The following is an 18,509-nucleotide window of genomic DNA, read 5'->3' as shown; positions in this document are numbered from 1 at the left end:
AGACTTGAAAATAAACACTGTGACAAGAGACAAAAAAAGGACACGACCTAACGATCCAGGGAACCATCCAAGAAGACACAACACTTGTCGAGACAGAGGCAAACAACACAAGCTCCTCAGCATCTGATGTGGATGCAACATCGTAGGAGAAAGGACGGCATTGTGCTGGAGAAAGAGTGACTTCAGGAGGTCATGAGCTTAAGGGATTTCTAAGAGAGGGGCTCTCTGAAGGGGATGAGGTTGAAGGAGCCCAGCTGGGTATCTGTTTGCCTCCTGCTTTGGGACGGGGGTTGGGGGTGGTTTCCTATCTGGATGAGGTGGAAGAACTCTTCCCCTGGAGGTGTTTAGACAAAGTGTCTGGCAGGATGCAAGCTTGCGGGTTGGTCCATGTGCCAAAAAACCCAGATAATCTAGAGAGGCTCAGACGCAGGCCTTTCCCAGAAAGAAGCAGAGAGAGGAGCTGGCTTTGACCACTGCAAAGCTACCTGGCCCCTGGTTAGTACGGACAGAAGGTTCCCAGAATGAAGGGATGGGCAGGAGCCAGCATGGCTGCGGCCCTCGGGCCTCAGCCCCCAGAGGGGTTACCCTTCCTAGGAGAGATTTCTTTCCTGCTTTCAAGGAGGCTGGCGGGAGGTGGAAAGCGCTTCTCCTGCAGGTATCTTTTCCTAAGTAACATTCATTCAAGATAATCAATATGCATGAAGGCACATTTTGAGGTGACCTGCCCTGGGCCCTAACAATACTTACCTACATATATACACATATATATATATGCGTGGCGGGGAGGGGTGTTGCTGAGAGACAGAGAGAAACAGGAGAGGGAGAATGAGTAGCAGTCACACAGTTTTCACCAATCAGTCCATGTGTTAGATCCAGTCACCATGTCCCTCCACCCGGCAGGGGCAGGGATGGAACTAGGATGTTGGACAAGGAGGCAACACACTTCAGGCCACTGTGGGGCAGCCCATGCCACAGGAGCCGAGGTGAATCACAACACACCAGGAGGACCAGGAAACCTGTAGGCCAGAGGGGTTGATGTCTGACTCTTGTGGAATTTCAAGCTTCTCAGAGGGGTCCTGGGAAACGGGCAGGAAAGGGAGGGACTTCCCCTAGGTCCCAGAGCACAACCAGGCCTGGGGCAGTTGTATTCTGTCATCAGCAGCACCGGATGGCACCCTTCCTTTGCTAAGTCTATGCAGGAGTTCCCTGTGACACAAGGCCATGGGGTTTCCAGGCACTGGCGGTAGTTCTAGCGCTACAGACCTGATGGCCTCCCTAGGGCACAAGGAGCATTGGGGAGACTGGGAGACACGTGGCTTGTCCAGGGTCACATCCCTGGTGATGAGGAGGAGCTGGGTCTGAACCAGCTGTGTCCTCAGAGCCAGGGCCCTGGCAGCACTCAGGCCGCCCCAGAGCTATGGGCTGTGTTGTGTTAGGGTCACGCTGCTGAGACTTGGCATGGGGTTGGGGGGTGAGCTGGAGCAGCCCAGAGGTACCCTTGGGGAGCTTGGTGGAAGGAGGAAGCCCGGCGAAGGGGACCCCAGGAAGTGACCTCACTGCCCTGGCAACAGAGCCCAACAGAACTTGGAACCTGGGTGGCCAGGCACCCACTTCTCCAGGAAAGGACAGAGGAAGGATGGACTTGCTCTGTTGCGCCCCCATCTCCCGAGGCCGAAGCCGCAGGAGAGGGCCCAGAGGAGGAAACCTCATCGAAAGCAGCAGACGATGGATCAGCACCCAGGGCAGACGCCTTCGGGCCTTTGCCCGCAGGGGCCCAGAGGTAACACAGGGAGAGGGAGCTCCAGCCCAGCGCAGGGACCTCTCTGATCCCACACGGTAGCCCCGTGTCCCCTCCTGGGATGCCTGTGTGCAGAGGGGGGTGTGAGGGGTGGGTCTGCCTCGAGCAAGAGCAGCCTGATGGGGTTGGATGTCCCTGGGGCATGTCCACACCCCGGGACAAAGCTGGCTGATTGAGAGTCGGGCCGAACCCTGGGTGTGAGCTGTACCCCCGGCCCCCCGGGGACGTCTCATTCCTCCCGGGGGGGGGGGTGTAATAGGAGCAGACAAGCCCTCACCTGACCTGGGAGCAGAAGGTCAAGGGGCAGAAGAAGCAGAGAGAAGATAATGGCCCCACAGGGCTCTGACCCCTTGGGCCTGGGCTCCCTGCCCCTCACTCTCATTGCAGAGCCCCCCACCTGAGACTCCCCAGGAGCTGGGCGAGGAAGGCAGAAGGTCTCCAGTTGAAACGCCCCCCAGGCCGCCCCCCAGGGGCCTCTCCCGGGCTCACAGGGAGCTCAGAACATCCAGCTCTGGGACTGAGGACAGACACCACCTGGGCCTGAGACCCCTGGATGGCCTGGCCCCCCCTGAGGCCCAGCCTGAAGGTGAGAAGACGGGGACAGGGCCCTGTGGGGGTACGGGGAGCTGAGTTCTGGGCCACACGGCGGGGAGACCCTAGAGGATGGTGCTGGGCCAGGAACAAAGACTCACCTCCGCCACCCACCTGGTGGACTGCACACCAGAAGCTGCTGGGTGGGGACTGGACTGGAAGGTTCTGGGAAGACTGCTCTCCTTGGGAGAGCACATGGCAAGGCAGGCATGCAGGGACGCTTTTCTCCTCTCACAGCTCCCGCAGGAGACCCGCAGCCAGAGGCCAAGACACCACCCGGGCAGGAAGAACCTGCAGCCTCTCTGGCCCCAGCCCCAGACACTGACGGGCATTTTCCTCCACTGGAGGAAGATGGTTCTCCGGCTCCTGCAGGAGACCAAGGGCCACAGGAGAATCCAGCAGCAGCCCTGCAGGAAGAGCCTGCACTGCCTGCTCCAGCGGCCCCTAGACTAAGTCCTGAGCTGGCTCAGGCAAGAGCCCCAGGCCAATTTCCAAAACCACCTTCCCCAAGGCCCCCTCCGCCCCTGCAAGTGCCCTCCCCAGCAGCTCCCCAAAAGCCCCATTCACCCTCTCCCCCTCCCGAAATGTACTCTCCTTCCCCTCTCGCCATTTGTCTTTGGATGTGTATTGATTTCCTATTTCTCTTCCATGTTATGTATGGTGTAATTTACTTTATGTTTTAGAAATAAAATTTACAAGTTGCACAGTGTCCCCTTTGCATTGGGGTGTTAGACAGGCTCCCCGTCCTCCAAGCCCCCTGGACCAGGAAATGATGGGGGAGGGGACTTCATGGGATCCAAGAGGGACTATGGGCAGAAGATGAGGAGACACCGGACCAGCAGTAAACGTCATCCCCGATGTCCACTAGCCCACCCAGGGCCTTGGAACATCCTGGGAACTGAAGGGATGGCTTCCTCCACACTGAGTGGGAAACCCCACCCAGAACCCCGAGAACCACACAGGCATCAGGGATTCTGGAGCCTGGGCTGAGAGCCACATGGAGACAGGGCCTGAGGCCAGCAGACCAGACACAAGCACAGGCTTTCCTGCTGGGGTGGCTGGCCTGGGAGGCAGCGGGCAGGGCAGAGGCTCGGGGCCCAGGGGCTGATCCCTGTGGAGCCCAGACACTGACAGGAGAGAGCAGGCAGGATGGAGCCTCTGGGGGAATTCTCCGGGGAGCTTGTGAGCAAGGCAGCATCTCAGGCACCAGTCCTGACCCCTGCAGCACAATCTGCATCGTGTCCAGATCCCCAGGGGTTTCATGGGCTCTGCTGGTCTCCAGACTCCCTGTCTCTCAGCCTGCACGTTCAGGGGTGGTGGCTCTGCTGGTGGGTCTTCCCTCGGACCGTCTGGAATGCAGTGTGGCCATGCGGATGAAGGGGCCTGAAACACACTCCTGCACCCTCATGGAGCCAAGACTTCTGCTTCGGAGGCATTCCTGAACAAAACCTCCAGAGGCCAGCTCAGACAAAGGCATGCACAGAGATGCACGCTGCATCAGGATGGATAACCAGAAATTCCTTTCTATCCACACACAGGAAAGAATAAAGTCAAGGAGCTGCCTTTTTCCACGGACTGTTATCGGCCTATTTGAAATGCTGTTTTCCCAGGAATCTACACGGAATGGGCAGGGAACAGAGGGATCCACCAGACAGACCCAGTGTCTGTCCTCTTGGAGCTGACACGTTATGGGGGAGGGCAGACAGTCAGCAAGTGCACAAGTGAGAGAGACCCTTTCAGATGGTGAGAAGGACACAGAAAGAAGAAGGGCATTGCGGGTGAGCCTCACGGGTGGGCCAGGGAGGCTGCTCAGAGAGGGAACTAGGGAAAGGCTGTTCTCACAGCTGACAGTGAAGACAAGCCAAGACATGAAAACAAGCTGAATGTCCACCTGCAGGTGATAAAGAGGGAGCAATATACACAACACAGTATTACTCAGCCATAAAAGAGCAAGACGGAATGCCCTTTGCAGCAACATGAGTAGACCTAGAGATTATCCTACGAAGTGAAGTCAGTCAGTAAGAGACAGAGAGCATATCATACCACTTTCAGGTGGGCTCCAATACAGGACACAAATGAACGTATCAAGGAAACAGGCTCACCAAGAATCAGAAAACAGACTTGTGGTTTCCAACGAGGGGGGCGGGGTAGGGTTAGATTGGGAGTTCGGGACTAGCAGACGCAAACTATGAAATACAGAATGGCTCAACAGCAAGGTCCTACTCTGTAGCAGCGGGACCTGTACTCAATACCACGGCATACACCATAACGGAAAAGAATATTTTCAGAAGACTGTACATATATGTATCACCGAGTCACGTTTCTGTACAGCAGAGATAAACACACTGTAAATCGACCATACTTCAGCTTCGAAAAGACGTTTGAGAAGCCTTAAGTACGGCTGAGCATTCCTACCTTAAACTTAAGTGAGGCAAGGGCCCAGAGGTAGCTGCGCGTCGTCTGTCCGGCTGCACGGCTGCACGAGGGGCGTGGAGTCCCAGGCACTTCAGGTCACCAAGCACCTCCAGGGAGAAGGCGGTGAGGCACACTGGGGCTCCGGCCGCGGCTTCGCTGCTTCCCCAAGGCTCGTCCCTGAGATCTGCCGAAGCCAACTCCTCACGCACACCACCCGCTCCGCGCCAGCGTGCCCCCCGTGCGCCGTGGGAGCGTGAGGTCAAGGCGCTCTCTGAGCCCCGCCCACTCGCCATGGCGCCTTGCGCGGAACTCCCAGTGCTGTCTCCTCGTGGCCATCGGCCGGCCGGGGCTCCCTCTGCTCCTGCCGCCTATGCTGGCCTCGCTGGACAGCCCGAGGGAGTCGGTGGCTGGAGGCCGGTGGCCCTTGCGTGGGGCCCGCAGGCAGGGTGCCCTGGGAGGGACTGCATCCAGGTGCGCAGGTGCAAGTGGAGTTTCTCCCCAGCCTGCAGCGACCTTGATGAGCGAGGTGAGGCTGGGCCTTCTGGAAGGCTCCCTACTTCTCCGCCCTGAGTCCTGAACAAGCCTGCCAGGTGAGTGGGCTCAGTGGGGGACTGCAACGTCTTCCTGTCTAGGTCCTCAGACAGTGGGAACTGAAGCTGTTTCAGCCCCTGAGCGCAGCGCGCACCCTCTCTCCTAGGCTTTTTCTTTCCCAGAGCAGTGGGATTGGCTCTCTCGCCGTGGTTCCTGATGGGGCCGTTGCCCAGGTTTAACCAGGCAGCGCCTTTAGCCCCGTGGAGGCCAGGGACGTCGGGAAGAGAAGCTTCCTTCCAGACGCAGCCCAGGAGAAATGGAACTTGGGCCTGAGGTGCGATCAGTAAGCACCTTCCAGCGGCACTTATTGATGCCACTCAGGTGTAGGCAGAGCCCAAGACAGAGGAGAGGGGTCCCAGGGTGACTGATAGACTTTCTGTAGGGTCGGTGGCTAGTGGCCTGGGACCGAGCCAGGTTCTTTCTGGAAGGGCCTTGCAAGCCTGTAAGATTGCCCATCTCTCCTGACAGGTGGTTGGTGGGGAAGGAGTGCTGATGTTGAGGGAACTGGGATCCAGGGAGTTAAGGGTGAGACTCAAGTCCCCAGTGGTGGGGGAGACAGGCCCTGTCCCTCCTGCCCAGGAGCAGGGGAAGGGGACACAGCCTCAGTGCATGGGGATTTGAAACCAAAAGCCCTGGCCTGAGCTGCCACTTCCTTGCTCAGTATCTTGGTGAAGTCACAGAACCTTGGGGGACCAGGTTCTCTTCTGTCAAATGGGATTCTGCCCCATTTCCAGCTGTACTGCAGATAAATGGTAACTCAAAGAACCGTGAGAACAGTAGGTGCCTTGTACCATGTTGGAGTGACTAAAAGAGGCCATGCTCCCCGGTGTCTTGATCCAATTCAGCTGTCATCCTGAAGGCTCTGGGGTGAGAGCTGCTGGCTGAGTGAGCTGCACTACGAGGCAGGAGGGTCCACCAAGGGCCTCAGTTTTTCCTGTTTCCTGGGCTTCTCGACTTGCCCCTGAAAACAAGCAGGGAGATCAGCGAAGCCCCTCCTCCAGGAAGGGGTAGGGGAGAGAGCCACAGCATCCTTCACCTTGGGTCTCAAGGACAAGAAACCTGACAATACAGCCCAAATCTCTTCCCCGTTAGCATTATTTTCCTGCCCCTTCTGGAACCCGGAACTGACCATCCCACAAAACAGCACATACACAAATCCCAGGCCTCGTCCTGCCCAAGGGCACTCAGGGAACGGGCCATGTCACGTGTGATGTAACGTGATTATTGCTGGAAAGATGAGTTCGGAACTTTCCCACTAGGCGGACAAGTGTAAAACTTACTTTGAAAAACCAACAGATTCCACTCATATTGTGAAGGCAGAGCTGGGACTTGGTCAAGTCTGGATCTGAGCCCTCAGTTTGGGGAGACGGATACTCAGGACTGCGCAGGTGTCTGGTCCTTCCCTCCACCCTTATGGAGCCTGTGATTTTACGGGAAAAGATTTCTAATACATAGTAAAATATTCAACCAGTTGACAATATGGTCGAGATATGCAGTTCTCTCGTTCTTCGTTTGTTTACTCTAAGTATCTGCAAAGGCTCTTATAGGCTGGTGTAAACAGAAAGTTTAATAGGAAATTTGAGGTTCAGCAAGGCCAACAGATCAGGAGACAACTGCCATAGAAGACGGGGTTTGTACTCATGGTACAAGGAGGAGGGGAGGCTCACCACGCAGGGATGCACTATGGGGGGACTGCGCACCACAGGGGACACACCACGCAGGGACACAACACTCGGGGATGCAGGGGGAAGTCAGGAGGCCAAAGAGCAAGGAGCTGGGGATGGACAGGAGCCTGTACGGTGGTTTCTGTGGGAGGAAAGGGCAGGCAGGCTAAGCAGGTTGAGGACTGGCCCTTTTGAGTAACTTCATGGGCTCGTGGTGCAGGGGTGGCCCGAATTGTCTGGGATCTGACCCTGGGGGCAGGGCAGGTGGAGAGTGGCCCGGAGCATGAGTCCCATAGAGGACGTGCTGGGATTGACCCCTCGTGGGGGCGGGAGGGGCTGACAAGGGTAGCAGGACGTGGCCTCCTGCTACGTCCAGGTGATTTAGAACAGGGGGTACCCACCATGCCTGCAGGGCAGATAGTAAAGCGTCAAGTGTAGAGACGGTTAAGACAGGGTCCATACAAGGCTCAGCTCAAGTGTCACCTCCTCAGAGGAGTCTTCTCTGCCTGCACTGTCTACAGGGACAGCTTCCCCAGCCCTTCATGGCTGAGGGCAGGCCCCCTGCTCCACACCCGGCCCTGACTCCCCCACCCAGAGGAAAGGTCCTTGCAGGGGCCACAGTCCCCCACCTCTCTCATCTCTCTCCCACCACTGCCCTCCCAACCTCTCCTCCCCAACCTACACCCCTGACCCTCCCAAACCCTGCTTGTTCCCACAGCATGAGTCCATCCCTTCTAACAGGTTGTGTGTTCCAGGTGTGTCATTCACAGCCCTGCCTACCACAAGGGCAGTGCTGGGCACATGTGGGGGCTCAGTCAGTAATACATGAATGACTCTGACCTGGAACATGCTGTCTGTGGCCTACAGTGTCCACACACCCAGTGCACGTTCACTGAGTTCCTACTGTGTGCTGGGTGGGTTCCTGACTCCAACACAGCTGGAAGCCAAGCAGGTGGCTCTCCATTCGCAAGCAGCAGACAGCCTGGCGGAGGCTGAGAAAAACGGGTAAAATCTACACCAAGTCAGGCGGCGATATGTTCCATGGACAAAAAAGTCAAGAAGTACCTTGCTCTTAGGGGGCTGCGCACTTACTCGCTGGCTCACTCATCATGCACATGGTTCCTGCTCTCTGCTGGGCTGGGCCCTGGCTGGCTGATGGCTTGTCCTTGGAGACCCAGCTCAGAGATCACGTCCCTCATGAAGCCCTTCTTGATCCTTACGTCTCCTGCAGGCCTCTAGCCTCCCTCGGCTCCCCGGGCTGAGACCACATGTGGTTCCCTTGCCAGCCTGTGAGCTCCAATCCCTTTCCCTTCGGAGGCTCCATTTCTCACAGTGGTGGCCACCTCATAGCAGTGCTAAGCTGGCTGAGCTGCCAGACATGGAGCTGGGCTGGGGCCCGTGGCTGCTGCCCTTAGGGCTGAGGCTGGGACAGCAGCCTCTGTACCGCCAAGGTTTACAGAAGCCTGGCTGCAGCCATGCACAAGGAGTGGGAGAAAGGGGGAGCCCAGGGCACAGCTTTGGGCTGGAAGACAGGGCATCCAGGGCACACTGTCCAGAGCTCTGGCCCTGGTCCTTGTCCTCCCCCTTCCTGGCGCCTTCAGAGGCAGGTGACACACCCCTCCTGTGAGGGCTGCAGGCTCATCCCGTTGCTCCCCTCTATCCAGGGGTTGTGTGGGCTCCTCCCTGCAGCCCTCGTGTCTCAGGTGTAGCTTTGAAGCACCTACTAAGGGGCCAGAGGGAGGCCTGCAAACCCAGATGTCTCCAGGGGCAAGGCAAGGGGAGGCAGGAGGAGCGCCTGGGCCCAGGGACACTCAGGGAGTTGTGGGGACTGTGGCGAGCTGGGGACACAAGCCCCAAGCAGAGGGGGCTCCCACTTGGCCTCAGAAGAGCTTTCCCTGAGGCAGCATCACCAGAGAGGCTGGAACTTCTCATTTCCTCTCAAAACTATCAAAGCTAGAAACCGCAGTTGTCTGAAATCTTCCAATTTTTAAACGTTGCACAGACACACTGCCGGGGTCCTGCCCCGGCGGTCAGGCGATTTCCCGAAGAGGAGGGGCAGCAGGCGCAGGAAGAATAACGGAGACGCACACGCTCTCCAGTAGTGCTCAAGCAGTCTCAAATTTACTGGTGAACGGCAGCAGCTTATATAGGGAAAAACTTAAAACTTATATCAGCAAAAAAGATCAGTATCTCCTCACTGTTCCAGGGTTACAGATTAAGTGTAAAGATAGAAAAAGGCACCTGGATCAGGGAAAGTACACCATAAAGCCATGAAAGAGTGAACAAGCAGAAAGCTAGAGGCACATACAGGTCACAGACAACCTTGTAGATGTCACATACATCTTATTGTCCTTTAACACAAATGTCGATTTACTACCTAGCAACAATCTTAACTTGAACTCCTAACATTATAATAGATTTTTATACTTGTACCATAAAGTAATAATAATCATCAATTCCTAATGCCTACATACTATACTGCCAAAACTAAATAATTGTGCCGCCTAAATAAAGCATGCCCACATTATCTAAGATCATCATATGAAAAAACAGAAACCTCCCCAGAAGCTATTATTTTGGAAGTAGACAGCACGGAGCCATAGCTCCAAAGATAAACTAAAGGCTAACAAACACAAATAGGTAGAAGCTTAAATAGAAAATAATAAATTCCTTTCTTAAGGCAAAAAGAACACAGAGTTAAGGCACAATAAGCAAGGCATGGATCGATTATTAAAAACAAAAAACAGAAGCCAATGATATGTATCTCCAGGCACTGGTCTCTAATGCCTGGTGGGGGTTTCGAGGCCTGGTGAATATGCTGGTTTGCAGAGCCTTCTTCAGAATCTCCTGGACTTTATCATCAGGCAGATTCCTTTCTTCAGAGTCCCCTGGACTTTGTCATCAGGTGGACTCCATTCTTGAAACTCGGCTCCCAGCAGCACACACACGCACACATGCATGGCAGTGATCTGCCACCAGTCCCTAAGCATCCACACAGACTAGGCTTGCTCTGCGTGCTGAAGAGCTGGAGTTGGCCTCTCCACAGAAGCATCCTTCGGAAGGAGAAGTGCCTCCCCTGCGGCTGTCAACCTGGATTGAGCCCCTGCTGGGTACTTGGCCCTAGGCTAGACATTCTGGGGGCAGGGGGTAGCCTGGGTATCTGACAACAAGGGACCAATTAACACCAGATGAGAAGGCTGTGATGTGGAGGGCTTCACAGAGGAGGGAGGGCACAGCTAATGAGGGAGGGGTGGTGACTACAGTGGCCACAGAGCATCACCACACTGTGACCTGCTGGGGACAAGGTGCGGGAGTGCTTGGTGGAACAGAATGCACAGTGGCTCAGCAGGTGTGTGGAGTAGAAAGATGGGACCCTGTCCCTGTAGCAGGCCTCCTCACCTCTTCCGTTCTCTATTTCAGATGAGGGTACGATGGCACACGGAGGGCAGCGGCCACCAAAGGTCACACAGCATGGTCTTAGTGAACCCCCTGGGGCACCTGTTACAAGTTCTTCAATACAGGCCAGGACACACAGAGAGAGGGGAGAAGTCACCTGAGGTCTCCCTGCAGGGTCTTAGTGAGTCCGGGTAAGCGGGGGCACAGTTACTAGTTCTCTATTACGATGAGGACACTGAGGCACACAGAGGGAAATGACCACATCAAGTCACCCGGCACAGAAAAAGCAGTTGCTTCCCAAAGCCCCACAGCAGGGTATTAGCGAGTCCTCATGGGGAGGCCCTCTTACTAGTTCCCTGTTACACAGGAGGACACTGAGGCACAGAGAGGGAAGAGATGCCAAGATCACACAGCAGGGTCTCAGTGAGCCTCACTGGGGCCCTCTTACAAGTTCTTTGATACAGCTGAGGACACTGAGGGACAGAGAGCGCAGTGGCTGCCTAAAGTCACACAGCATGGACTGAGGATGCCCTCCTTGGGTACCCGTTACTAGTTGTTTAATACAGATGAGACACGGCACAGAGAGGGCAGTCACTCCCCAGTGTCACAGAGAAGGGTCTTGGTAAGACTTTCAGGGGACCCATTCCTAGTTCTCAATTACAGGTGAGGACACTGAGGCAGGGACAGGACAGTGGCCATTCTGGGTTCAGGTATTCCATCAACACACATGATTCAGGCCCTGCAGTGTGGCGGGCCTGGGGCTGGGCCTGGCGTACAGCGGTAAATATAACCCAGGCCCTTGAGCTGCTGGCCTTGTGGGAAACAGTGCTCAGGGAAATCAGCCCCCAGTACAAACCCCTGATCTCTGCAAATAATCACACTGGGCTGAGGCTTCAGCCAGGGGTCCCAGGGGAGGGTAAAGGGAGGCCAGGGAAACCCAACACAGGCACTGACCACATCCCAGATGCTGGAGCCTGAAGGCCTGGGCTCTATGACCCTGGGGTGGTAGCTAAGCTCTCTGCGCCTCAGTCTCCCATCTGAAGAAAGGGGTCATGGTACTGGGACCTATCCCATGGGTTTCCAAGAGGATTAAGAGGGTTCCTACTTCTAAGGCACATAGGACAGTGATGATAAGAGCAGATTCCAGGCCCTTCCAGACAATGGCTGTCAGGGCAAACTCTGATCTGAGAGTTGGCTGGGTCCCCTGGGGCCACAAAGGTTAAAGTTAAACAGATCTAAGAGGGAGTCAGATTTGTTCTTCCCTGTTACATCAGGACCCCTGAGCAGTTGTGTGTATTGGAGCCCATCCCAAAAGGGCTCCTTCATCATGCTCTGGGGGCGTGTCCATGTCCCACATAGCTAAGGGCAGGCCTGGATGGGTCTGCGGAGAGGGGCTGGGCTACCTGAGGACAGGGCTTTGGCACCCAGGCCTCTGAGGAATGTGCTCGCCAGCCAGAGAGCATGAGGGCAGGCTGGCCTGAGGAGAGGAGTAGGATGTACAGACAGAGACTATCATCAGAGCTCTTGGTTCCACGCAAGCTTCTTAGGCTCCACGCCTTCCAGCATTTGTTGGAATGGCTGTCACTGTTCATACCTCTCCAGATCCCCAGCCCCATCTTGCCAGTGAACCCACCCAGGCCCAGGGGCTCACCTGGGCTGCCCCAAAGTGCATGCTTCCAGTGCCACTGCTCCCTGCCCCTCTGAAAGGCCTACCTTAGATAATCTCAGCTACCTGCCTAGTCTCTACTTAATGCAACTGACACCAACCCCATGATGGGCCCTGTGCCAGACCCTGGGACCATTCTTGCACCCAAGGGTCACTCTATTGTTGATGCCAGCCCAGTGAAGGGCCTGTAGGGCCAGAAGAGGAAGCCCAAGCTCCCCCTGGAGTGGGAGAGGTGTGGGAAGGCTCTGGAACCACTGTGGGGAGAAGTGAGCCTTGGGCTGGAGATAAAGGCCTGGGGGCAGGGGGGAATGAGACCAGGGGCTGGAGCCCCGACCCTAAACCCTCTGCCCCTGCCTCCTCCACAGGCCCTGGGGGTGGCTTCTTCTACTTCCCCAATGGGAGATTGAGTGTTCTGGGGCTTTACTGATGTGCGGAGGAGCTCCCTGAGAAGGGTGGTGGGGAGTGGGGTGTGGTGTGGCTGGGGGAGGCCTGGGCCTGTCTTCCAGGAGTTTGAGTCCCCTTCCTGGGGGCAAAAGAATCACCTAGTGGCCTCATTAAAACAACCACTGGGTCCTACCTTATTTCTAAATCAGCTGAAACGGATTCTTCAGATGTTTGCTGGGGGCTGAGGATACTTGAACAAGAACTCCAGGAGCTTCTCAGCCTTGGGCAAGTTCAGGAGATGGAGGAAAATGCAGGCACTGCGACCAGAACCCAGGCTGCTGTCTGCTGCTTGTCTGCTGGGTGGCCTTGGTCACTGCCCTGCTCTGAGCCTCAGTCTTCCCATCTGTCAAATGAAGAATGCAGGTGAAACGTCTGCAACTCCAAACTCAGACATCTCCAAAAACTGACTCCTGGGGGTCATGGGTGGGGCTGCACATTTAGCTGGAGGACTCTGCCCACGCCCATGGCACTGGGGTCAGGTCATAAGGTTCCGAGCACACCAAGGCTATGCACTTGGCATTAGCTGAAGAGTGTGCTGCACACAAATAAAGCCTTCCGGTGACTGTCAATCTTCTGTCTGGTTCATCCCGCTTGAATGGGTGTAAGCTCTGCTGTTTCCCAAAAATCAAGCAGGAAACCCAGTCCCAAAGGCTTTGAGCTACTACTGGGGGTTATGCAGGAAATTCCCCAAGATCTGCTCCCTGGCCCCCAGATAAGTTCTCACCTAGGTTGGCTTCATGAGGACACATCCAATTGTCCAAGATGAAAATCTGAAGTTTGTAGAGCAACCACAGGCCCTTTCTTCAGGACAGGTGTACTGAGATTGGAGGTGAAGGTACCCAAGTGAAAGCGGGCCCTCCCAACTACTGGACACCAGGGCTGGAAATGGTCCATCTGAGTGGCCTGCAGCAGAGGGGAAGGTGTGACTGCTACACGGCACTTGCAGGGCCCATACCGAGGACCAGGGTAACTAGCAGGACCCTGGGCACAGGGGCACCTTCTCTCCTCAGCTGATGGATGGTCTCTGGAGGCAGCTCCCGCTGGAGGTTCAACAGTGACAGCAGTAGCATCTCTGTGAGTTCCCACTGTGCCCCATGGCCCTCAGCTTCTCCTTCAGGCACAGCACCAAGGCCCACCCCTCGGAACAGAGCCAGTGTCAACTGAGGCTGGGGCAGGGCCACCCTCAGAGGCCAAGATGGGTGCTGAGAGGGCTGACAGCAGCTGCAGGAAGTCCAGCCAACACTGGGATTTCTCTTGTGACTAACACCCTCCACCAGACCTTGGGGTGGGGGTTGGCAATCATTCCTCAGAACTGAAGGAACCCGGGGTGCCCTTGGGCAGGACGAGGCCTGGGATTTGTGTATGTGCTGTTTTGTGGGATGGTCAGTTCCGGGTTCCAGAAGGGGCAGGAAAATAATGCTAACGGGGAAGAGATTTGGGCTGTATTGTCAGGTTTCTTGTCCTTGAGACCCAAGGTGAAGGATGCTGTGGCTCTCTCCCCTACCCCTTCCTGGAGGAGGGGCTTCGCTGATCTCCCTGCTTGTTTTCAGGGGCAAGTCGAGAAGCCCAGGAAACAGGAAAAACTGAGGCCCTTGGTGGACCCTCCTGCCTCGTAGTGCAGCTCACTCAGCCAGCAGCTCTCACCCCAGAGCCTTCAGGATGACAGCTGAATTGGATCAAGACACCGGGGAGCATGGCCTCTTTTAGTCACTCCAACATGGTACAAGGCACCTACTGTTCTCACGGTTCTTTGAGTTACCATTTATCTGCAGTACAGCTGGAAATGGGGCAGAATCCCATTTGACAGAAGAGAACCTGGTCCCCCAAGGTTCTGTGACTTCACCAAGATACTGAGCAAGGAAGTGGCAGCTCAGGCCAGGGCTTTTGGTTTCAAATCCCCATGCACTGAGGCTGTGTCCCCTTCCCCTGCTCCTGGGCAGGAGGGACAGGGCCTGTCTCCCCCACCACTGGGGACTTGAGTCTCACCCTTAACTCCCTGGATCCCAGTTCCCTCAACATCAGCACTCCTTCCCCACCAACCACCTGTCAGGAGAGATGGGCAATCTTACAGGCTTGCAAGGCCCTTCCAGAAAGAACCTGGCTCGGTCCCAGGCCACTAGCCACCGACCCTACAGAAAGTCTATCAGTCACCCTGGGACCCCTCTCCTCTGTCTTGGGCTCTGCCTACACCTGAGTGGCATCAATAAGTGCCGCTGGAAGGTGCTTACTGATCGCACCTCAGGCCCAAGTTCCATTTCTCCTGGGCTGCGTCTGGAAGGAAGCTTCTCTTCCCGACGTCCCTGGCCTCCACGGGGCTAAAGGCGCTGCCTGGTTAAACCTGGGCAACGGCCCCATCAGGAACCACGGCGAGAGAGCCAATCCCACTGCTCTGGGAAAGAAAAAGCCTAGGAGAGAGGGTGCGCGCTGCGCTCAGGGGCTGAAACAGCTTCAGTTCCCACTGTCTGAGGACCTAGACAGGAAGACGTTGCAGTCCCCCACTGAGCCCACTCACCTGGCAGGCTTGTTCAGGACTCAGGGCGGAGAAGTAGGGAGCCTTCCAGAAGGCCCAGCCTCACCTCGCTCATCAAGGTCGCTGCAGGCTGGGGAGAAACTCCACTTGCACCTGCGCACCTGGATGCAGTCCCTCCCAGGGCACCCTGCCTGCGGGCCCCACGCAAGGGCCACCGGCCTCCAGCCACCGACTCCCTCGGGCTGTCCAGCGAGGCCAGCATAGGCGGCAGGAGCAGAGGGAGCCCCGGCCGGCCGATGGCCACGAGGAGACAGCACTGGGAGTTCCGCGCAAGGCGCCATGGCGAGTGGGCGGGGCTCAGAGAGCGCCTTGACCTCACGCTCCCACGGCGCACGGGGGGCACGCTGGCGCGGAGCGGGTGGTGTGCGTGAGGAGTTGGCTTCGGCAGATCTCAGGGACGAGCCTTGGGGAAGCAGCGAAGCCGCGGCCGGAGCCCCAGTGTGCCTCACCGCCTTCTCCCTGGAGGTGCTTGGTGACCTGAAGTGCCTGGGACTCCACGCCCCTCGTGCAGCCGGACAGACGACGCGCAGCTACCTCTGGGCCCTTGCCTCACTTAAGTTTAAGGTAGGAATGCTCAGCCGTACTTAAGGCTTCTCAAACGTCTTTTCGAAGCTGAAGTATGGTCGATTTACAGTGTGTTTATCTCTGCTGTACAGAAACGTGACTCGGTGATACATATATGTACAGTCTTCTGAAAATATTCTTTTCCGTTATGGTGTATGCCGTGGTATTGAGTACAGGTCCCGCTGCTACAGAGTAGGACCTTGCTGTTGAGCCATTCTGTATTTCATAGTTTGCGTCTGCTAGTCCCGAACTCCCAATCTAACCCTACCCCGCCCCCCTCGTTGGAAACCACAAGTCTGTTTTCTGATTCTTGGTGAGCCTGTTTCCTTGATACGTTCATTTGTGTCCTGTATTGGAGCCCACCTGAAAGTGGTATGATATGCTCTCTGTCTCTTACTGACTGACTTCACTTCGTAGGATAATCTCTAGGTCTACTCATGTTGCTGCAAAGGGCATTCCGTCTTGCTCTTTTATGGCTGAGTAATACTGTGTTGTGTATATTGCTCCCTCTTTATCACCTGCAGGTGGACATTCAGCTTGTTTTCATGTCTTGGCTTGTCTTCACTGTCAGCTGTGAGAACAGCCTTTCCCTAGTTCCCTCTCTGAGCAGCCTCCCTGGCCCACCCGTGAGGCTCACCCGCAATGCCCTTCTTCTTTCTGTGTCCTTCTCACCATCTGAAAGGGTCTCTCTCACTTGTGCACTTGCTGACTGTCTGCCCTCCCCCATAACGTGTCAGCTCCAAGAGGACAGACACTGGGTCTGTCTGGTGGATCCCTCTGTTCCCTGCCCATTCCGTGTAGATTCCTGGGAAAACAGCATTTCAAATAGGCCGATAACAGTCCGTGGAAAAAGGCAGCTCCTTGACTTTATTCTTTCCTGTGTGTGGATAGAAAGGAATTTCTGGTTATCCATCCTGATGCAGCGTGCATCTCTGTGCATGCCTTTGTCTGAGCTGGCCTCTGGAGGTTTTGTTCAGGAATGCCTCCGAAGCAGAAGTCTTGGCTCCATGAGGGTGCAGGAGTGTGTTTCAGGCCCCTTCATCCGCATGGCCACACTGCATTCCAGACGGTCCGAGGGAAGACCCACCAGCAGAGCCACCACCCCTGAACGTGCAGGCTGAGAGACAGGGAGTCTGGAGACCAGCAGAGCCCATGAAACCCCTGGGGATCTGGACACGATGCAGATTGTGCTGCAGGGGTCAGGACTGGTGCCTGAGATGCTGCCTTGCTCACAAGCTCCCCGGAGAATTCCCCCAGAGGCTCCATCCTGCCTGCTCTCTCCTGTCAGTGTCTGGGCTCCACAGGGATCAGCCCCTGGGCCCCGAGCCTCTGCCCTGCCCGCTGCCTCCCAGGCCAGCCACCCCAGCAGGAAAGCCTGTGCTTGTGTCTGGTCTGCTGGCCTCAGGCCCTGTCTCCATGTGGCTCTCAGCCCAGGCTCCAGAATCCCTGATGCCTGTGTGGTTCTCGGGGTTCTGGGTGGGGTTTCCCACTCAGTGTGGAGGAAGCCATCCCTTCAGTTCCCAGGATGTTCCAAGGCCCTGGGTGGGCTAGTGGACATCGGGGATGACGTTTACTGCTGGTCCGGTGTCTCCTCATCTTCTGCCCATAGTCCCTCTTGGATCCCATGAAGTCCCCTCCCCCATCATTTCCTGGTCCAGGGGGCTTGGAGGACGGGGAGCCTGTCTAACACCCCAATGCAAAGGGGACACTGTGCAACTTGTAAATTTTATTTCTAAAACATAAAGTAAATTACACCATACATAACATGGAAGAGAAATAGGAAATCAATACACATCCAAAGACAAATGGCGAGAGGGGAAGGAGAGTACATTTCGGGAGGGGGAGAGGGTGAATGGGGCTTTTGGGGAGCTGCTGGGGAGGGCACTTGCAGGGGCGGAGGGGGCCTTGGGGAAGGTGGTTTTGGAAATTGGCCTGGGGCTCTTGCCTGAGCCAGCTCAGGACTTAGTCTAGGGGCCGCTGGAGCAGGCAGTGCAGGCTCTTCCTGCAGGGCTGCTGCTGGATTCTCCTGTGGCCCTTGGTCTCCTGCAGGAGCCGGAGAACCGTTTTCCTCCAGCGGAGGATAATGCCCGTCAGTGTCTGGGGCTGGGGCCAGAGAGGCTGCAGGTTCTTCCTGCCCGGGTGGTGTCTTGGCCTCTGGCTGCGGGTCTCCTGCGGGAGCTGTGAGAGGAGAAAAGCGTCCCTGCATGCCTGCCTTGCCATGTGCTCTCCCAAGGAGAGCAGTCTTCCCAGAACCTTCCAGTCCAGTCCCCACCCCGCAGCTTCTGGTGTGCAGTCCACCAGGTGGGTGGCGGGGGTGAGTCTTTGTTCCTGGCCCAGCACCATCCTCTGGGGTCTCCCCGCCGTGTGGCCCAGAACTCAGCTCCCCGTACCCCCACAGGGCCCCGTCCCCGTCTTCTCACCTTCAGGCTGGGCCTCAGGGGGGGCCAGGCCATCCAGGGGTCTCAGGCCCAGGTGGTGTCTGTCCTCAGTCCCAGAGCTGGATGTTCTGAGCTCCCTGTGAGCCCGGGAGAGGCCCCTGGGGGGCGGCCTGGGGGGCGTTTCAACTGGAGACCTTCTGCCTTCCTCGCCCAGCTCCTGGGGAGTCTCAGGTGGGGGGCTCTGCAATGAGAGTGAGGGGCAGGGAGCCCAGGCCCAAGGGGTCAGAGCCCTGTGGGGCCATTATCTTCTCTCTGCTTCTTCTGCCCCTTGACCTTCTGCTCCCAGGTCAGGTGAGGGCTTGTCTGCTCCTATTACACCCCCCCCCCGGGAGGAATGAGACGTCCCCGGGGGGCCGGGGGTACAGCTCACACCCAGGGTTCGGCCCGACTCTCAATCAGCCAGCTTTGTCCC

General features: G+C 56.6%; 3 protein-coding genes and 1 long non-coding RNA gene across 8 annotated transcripts in view; 2 read left to right on the top strand and 2 right to left on the bottom strand.

Annotated features, from left to right (window-relative positions):
- Positions 1–5,173, bottom strand: part of LOC110257058 (uncharacterized) — a 52,297-nt gene extending 47,124 nt beyond the window's left edge. Inside the window, exon 1 of one of the 3 annotated variants that reach the window (XM_084999772.1) lies at positions 4,805–5,173. In XM_084999772.1, coding sequence (XP_084855898.1) covers positions 4,805–5,097 — 293 coding nt within the window. In that variant the 5' untranslated portion in view covers positions 5,098–5,173. The remainder of the gene's footprint in view (positions 1–4,804) is intronic. The other 2 variants (XM_084999771.1, XM_021075599.2) reach the window with 2 other exon arrangements.
- On the top strand, positions 1,580–3,093 carry LOC146395816 (uncharacterized). Its single transcript, XM_084999773.1, has 3 exons — positions 1,580–1,780; positions 2,186–2,384; positions 2,627–3,093. The coding sequence occupies exons 1-3, from the start codon at positions 1,637–1,639 to the stop codon at positions 3,070–3,072; spliced, it is 789 nt and encodes a 262-aa protein (XP_084855899.1). The 5' UTR covers positions 1,580–1,636; the 3' UTR covers positions 3,073–3,093.
- Positions 5,174–9,158: 3,985 nt separating the features above from the next.
- On the bottom strand, positions 9,159–16,773 carry LOC146395815 (uncharacterized). Of its 2 annotated transcripts, XR_014829719.1 has the most exons (3): positions 15,078–15,412; positions 13,290–13,468; positions 9,159–12,908 (listed from the first exon to the last, which is right to left on the bottom strand). It is a non-coding gene; the product is annotated as an uncharacterized LOC146395815 (long non-coding RNA). The 2 variants fall into 2 exon arrangements; XR_014829720.1 differs by lacking the exon at positions 13,290–13,468 and having other exon boundaries at positions 15,078–16,773.
- The window catches only part of LOC110256906 (uncharacterized), a 55,661-nt gene continuing 52,469 nt past the window's right edge, over positions 15,318–18,509 (top strand). Inside the window, exon 1 of one of the 2 annotated variants that reach the window (XM_021074723.2) lies at positions 15,318–15,659. In XM_021074723.2, the coding sequence (XP_020930382.2) occupies positions 15,375–15,659 (285 nt within the window). In that variant the 5' untranslated portion in view covers positions 15,318–15,374. The remainder of the gene's footprint in view (positions 15,660–18,509) is intronic. The other variant, XM_084999745.1, reaches the window with a different exon arrangement.

The sequence above is a fragment of the Sus scrofa genome, chromosome 15, assembly GCF_054392235.1.
Source record: "Sus scrofa isolate SSC_HxYL_T2T_F1_AM1 chromosome 15, Sscrofa_HxYL_maternal_Yorkshire_Landrace_v2.0, whole genome shotgun sequence".
In the NCBI taxonomy this organism is placed as follows: Eukaryota; Metazoa; Chordata; class Mammalia; order Artiodactyla; family Suidae; genus Sus; species Sus scrofa.
The sequence above is the reverse complement of the archived record's forward strand: the minus strand, read 5'-3'. Positions and strand labels throughout refer to the sequence as shown.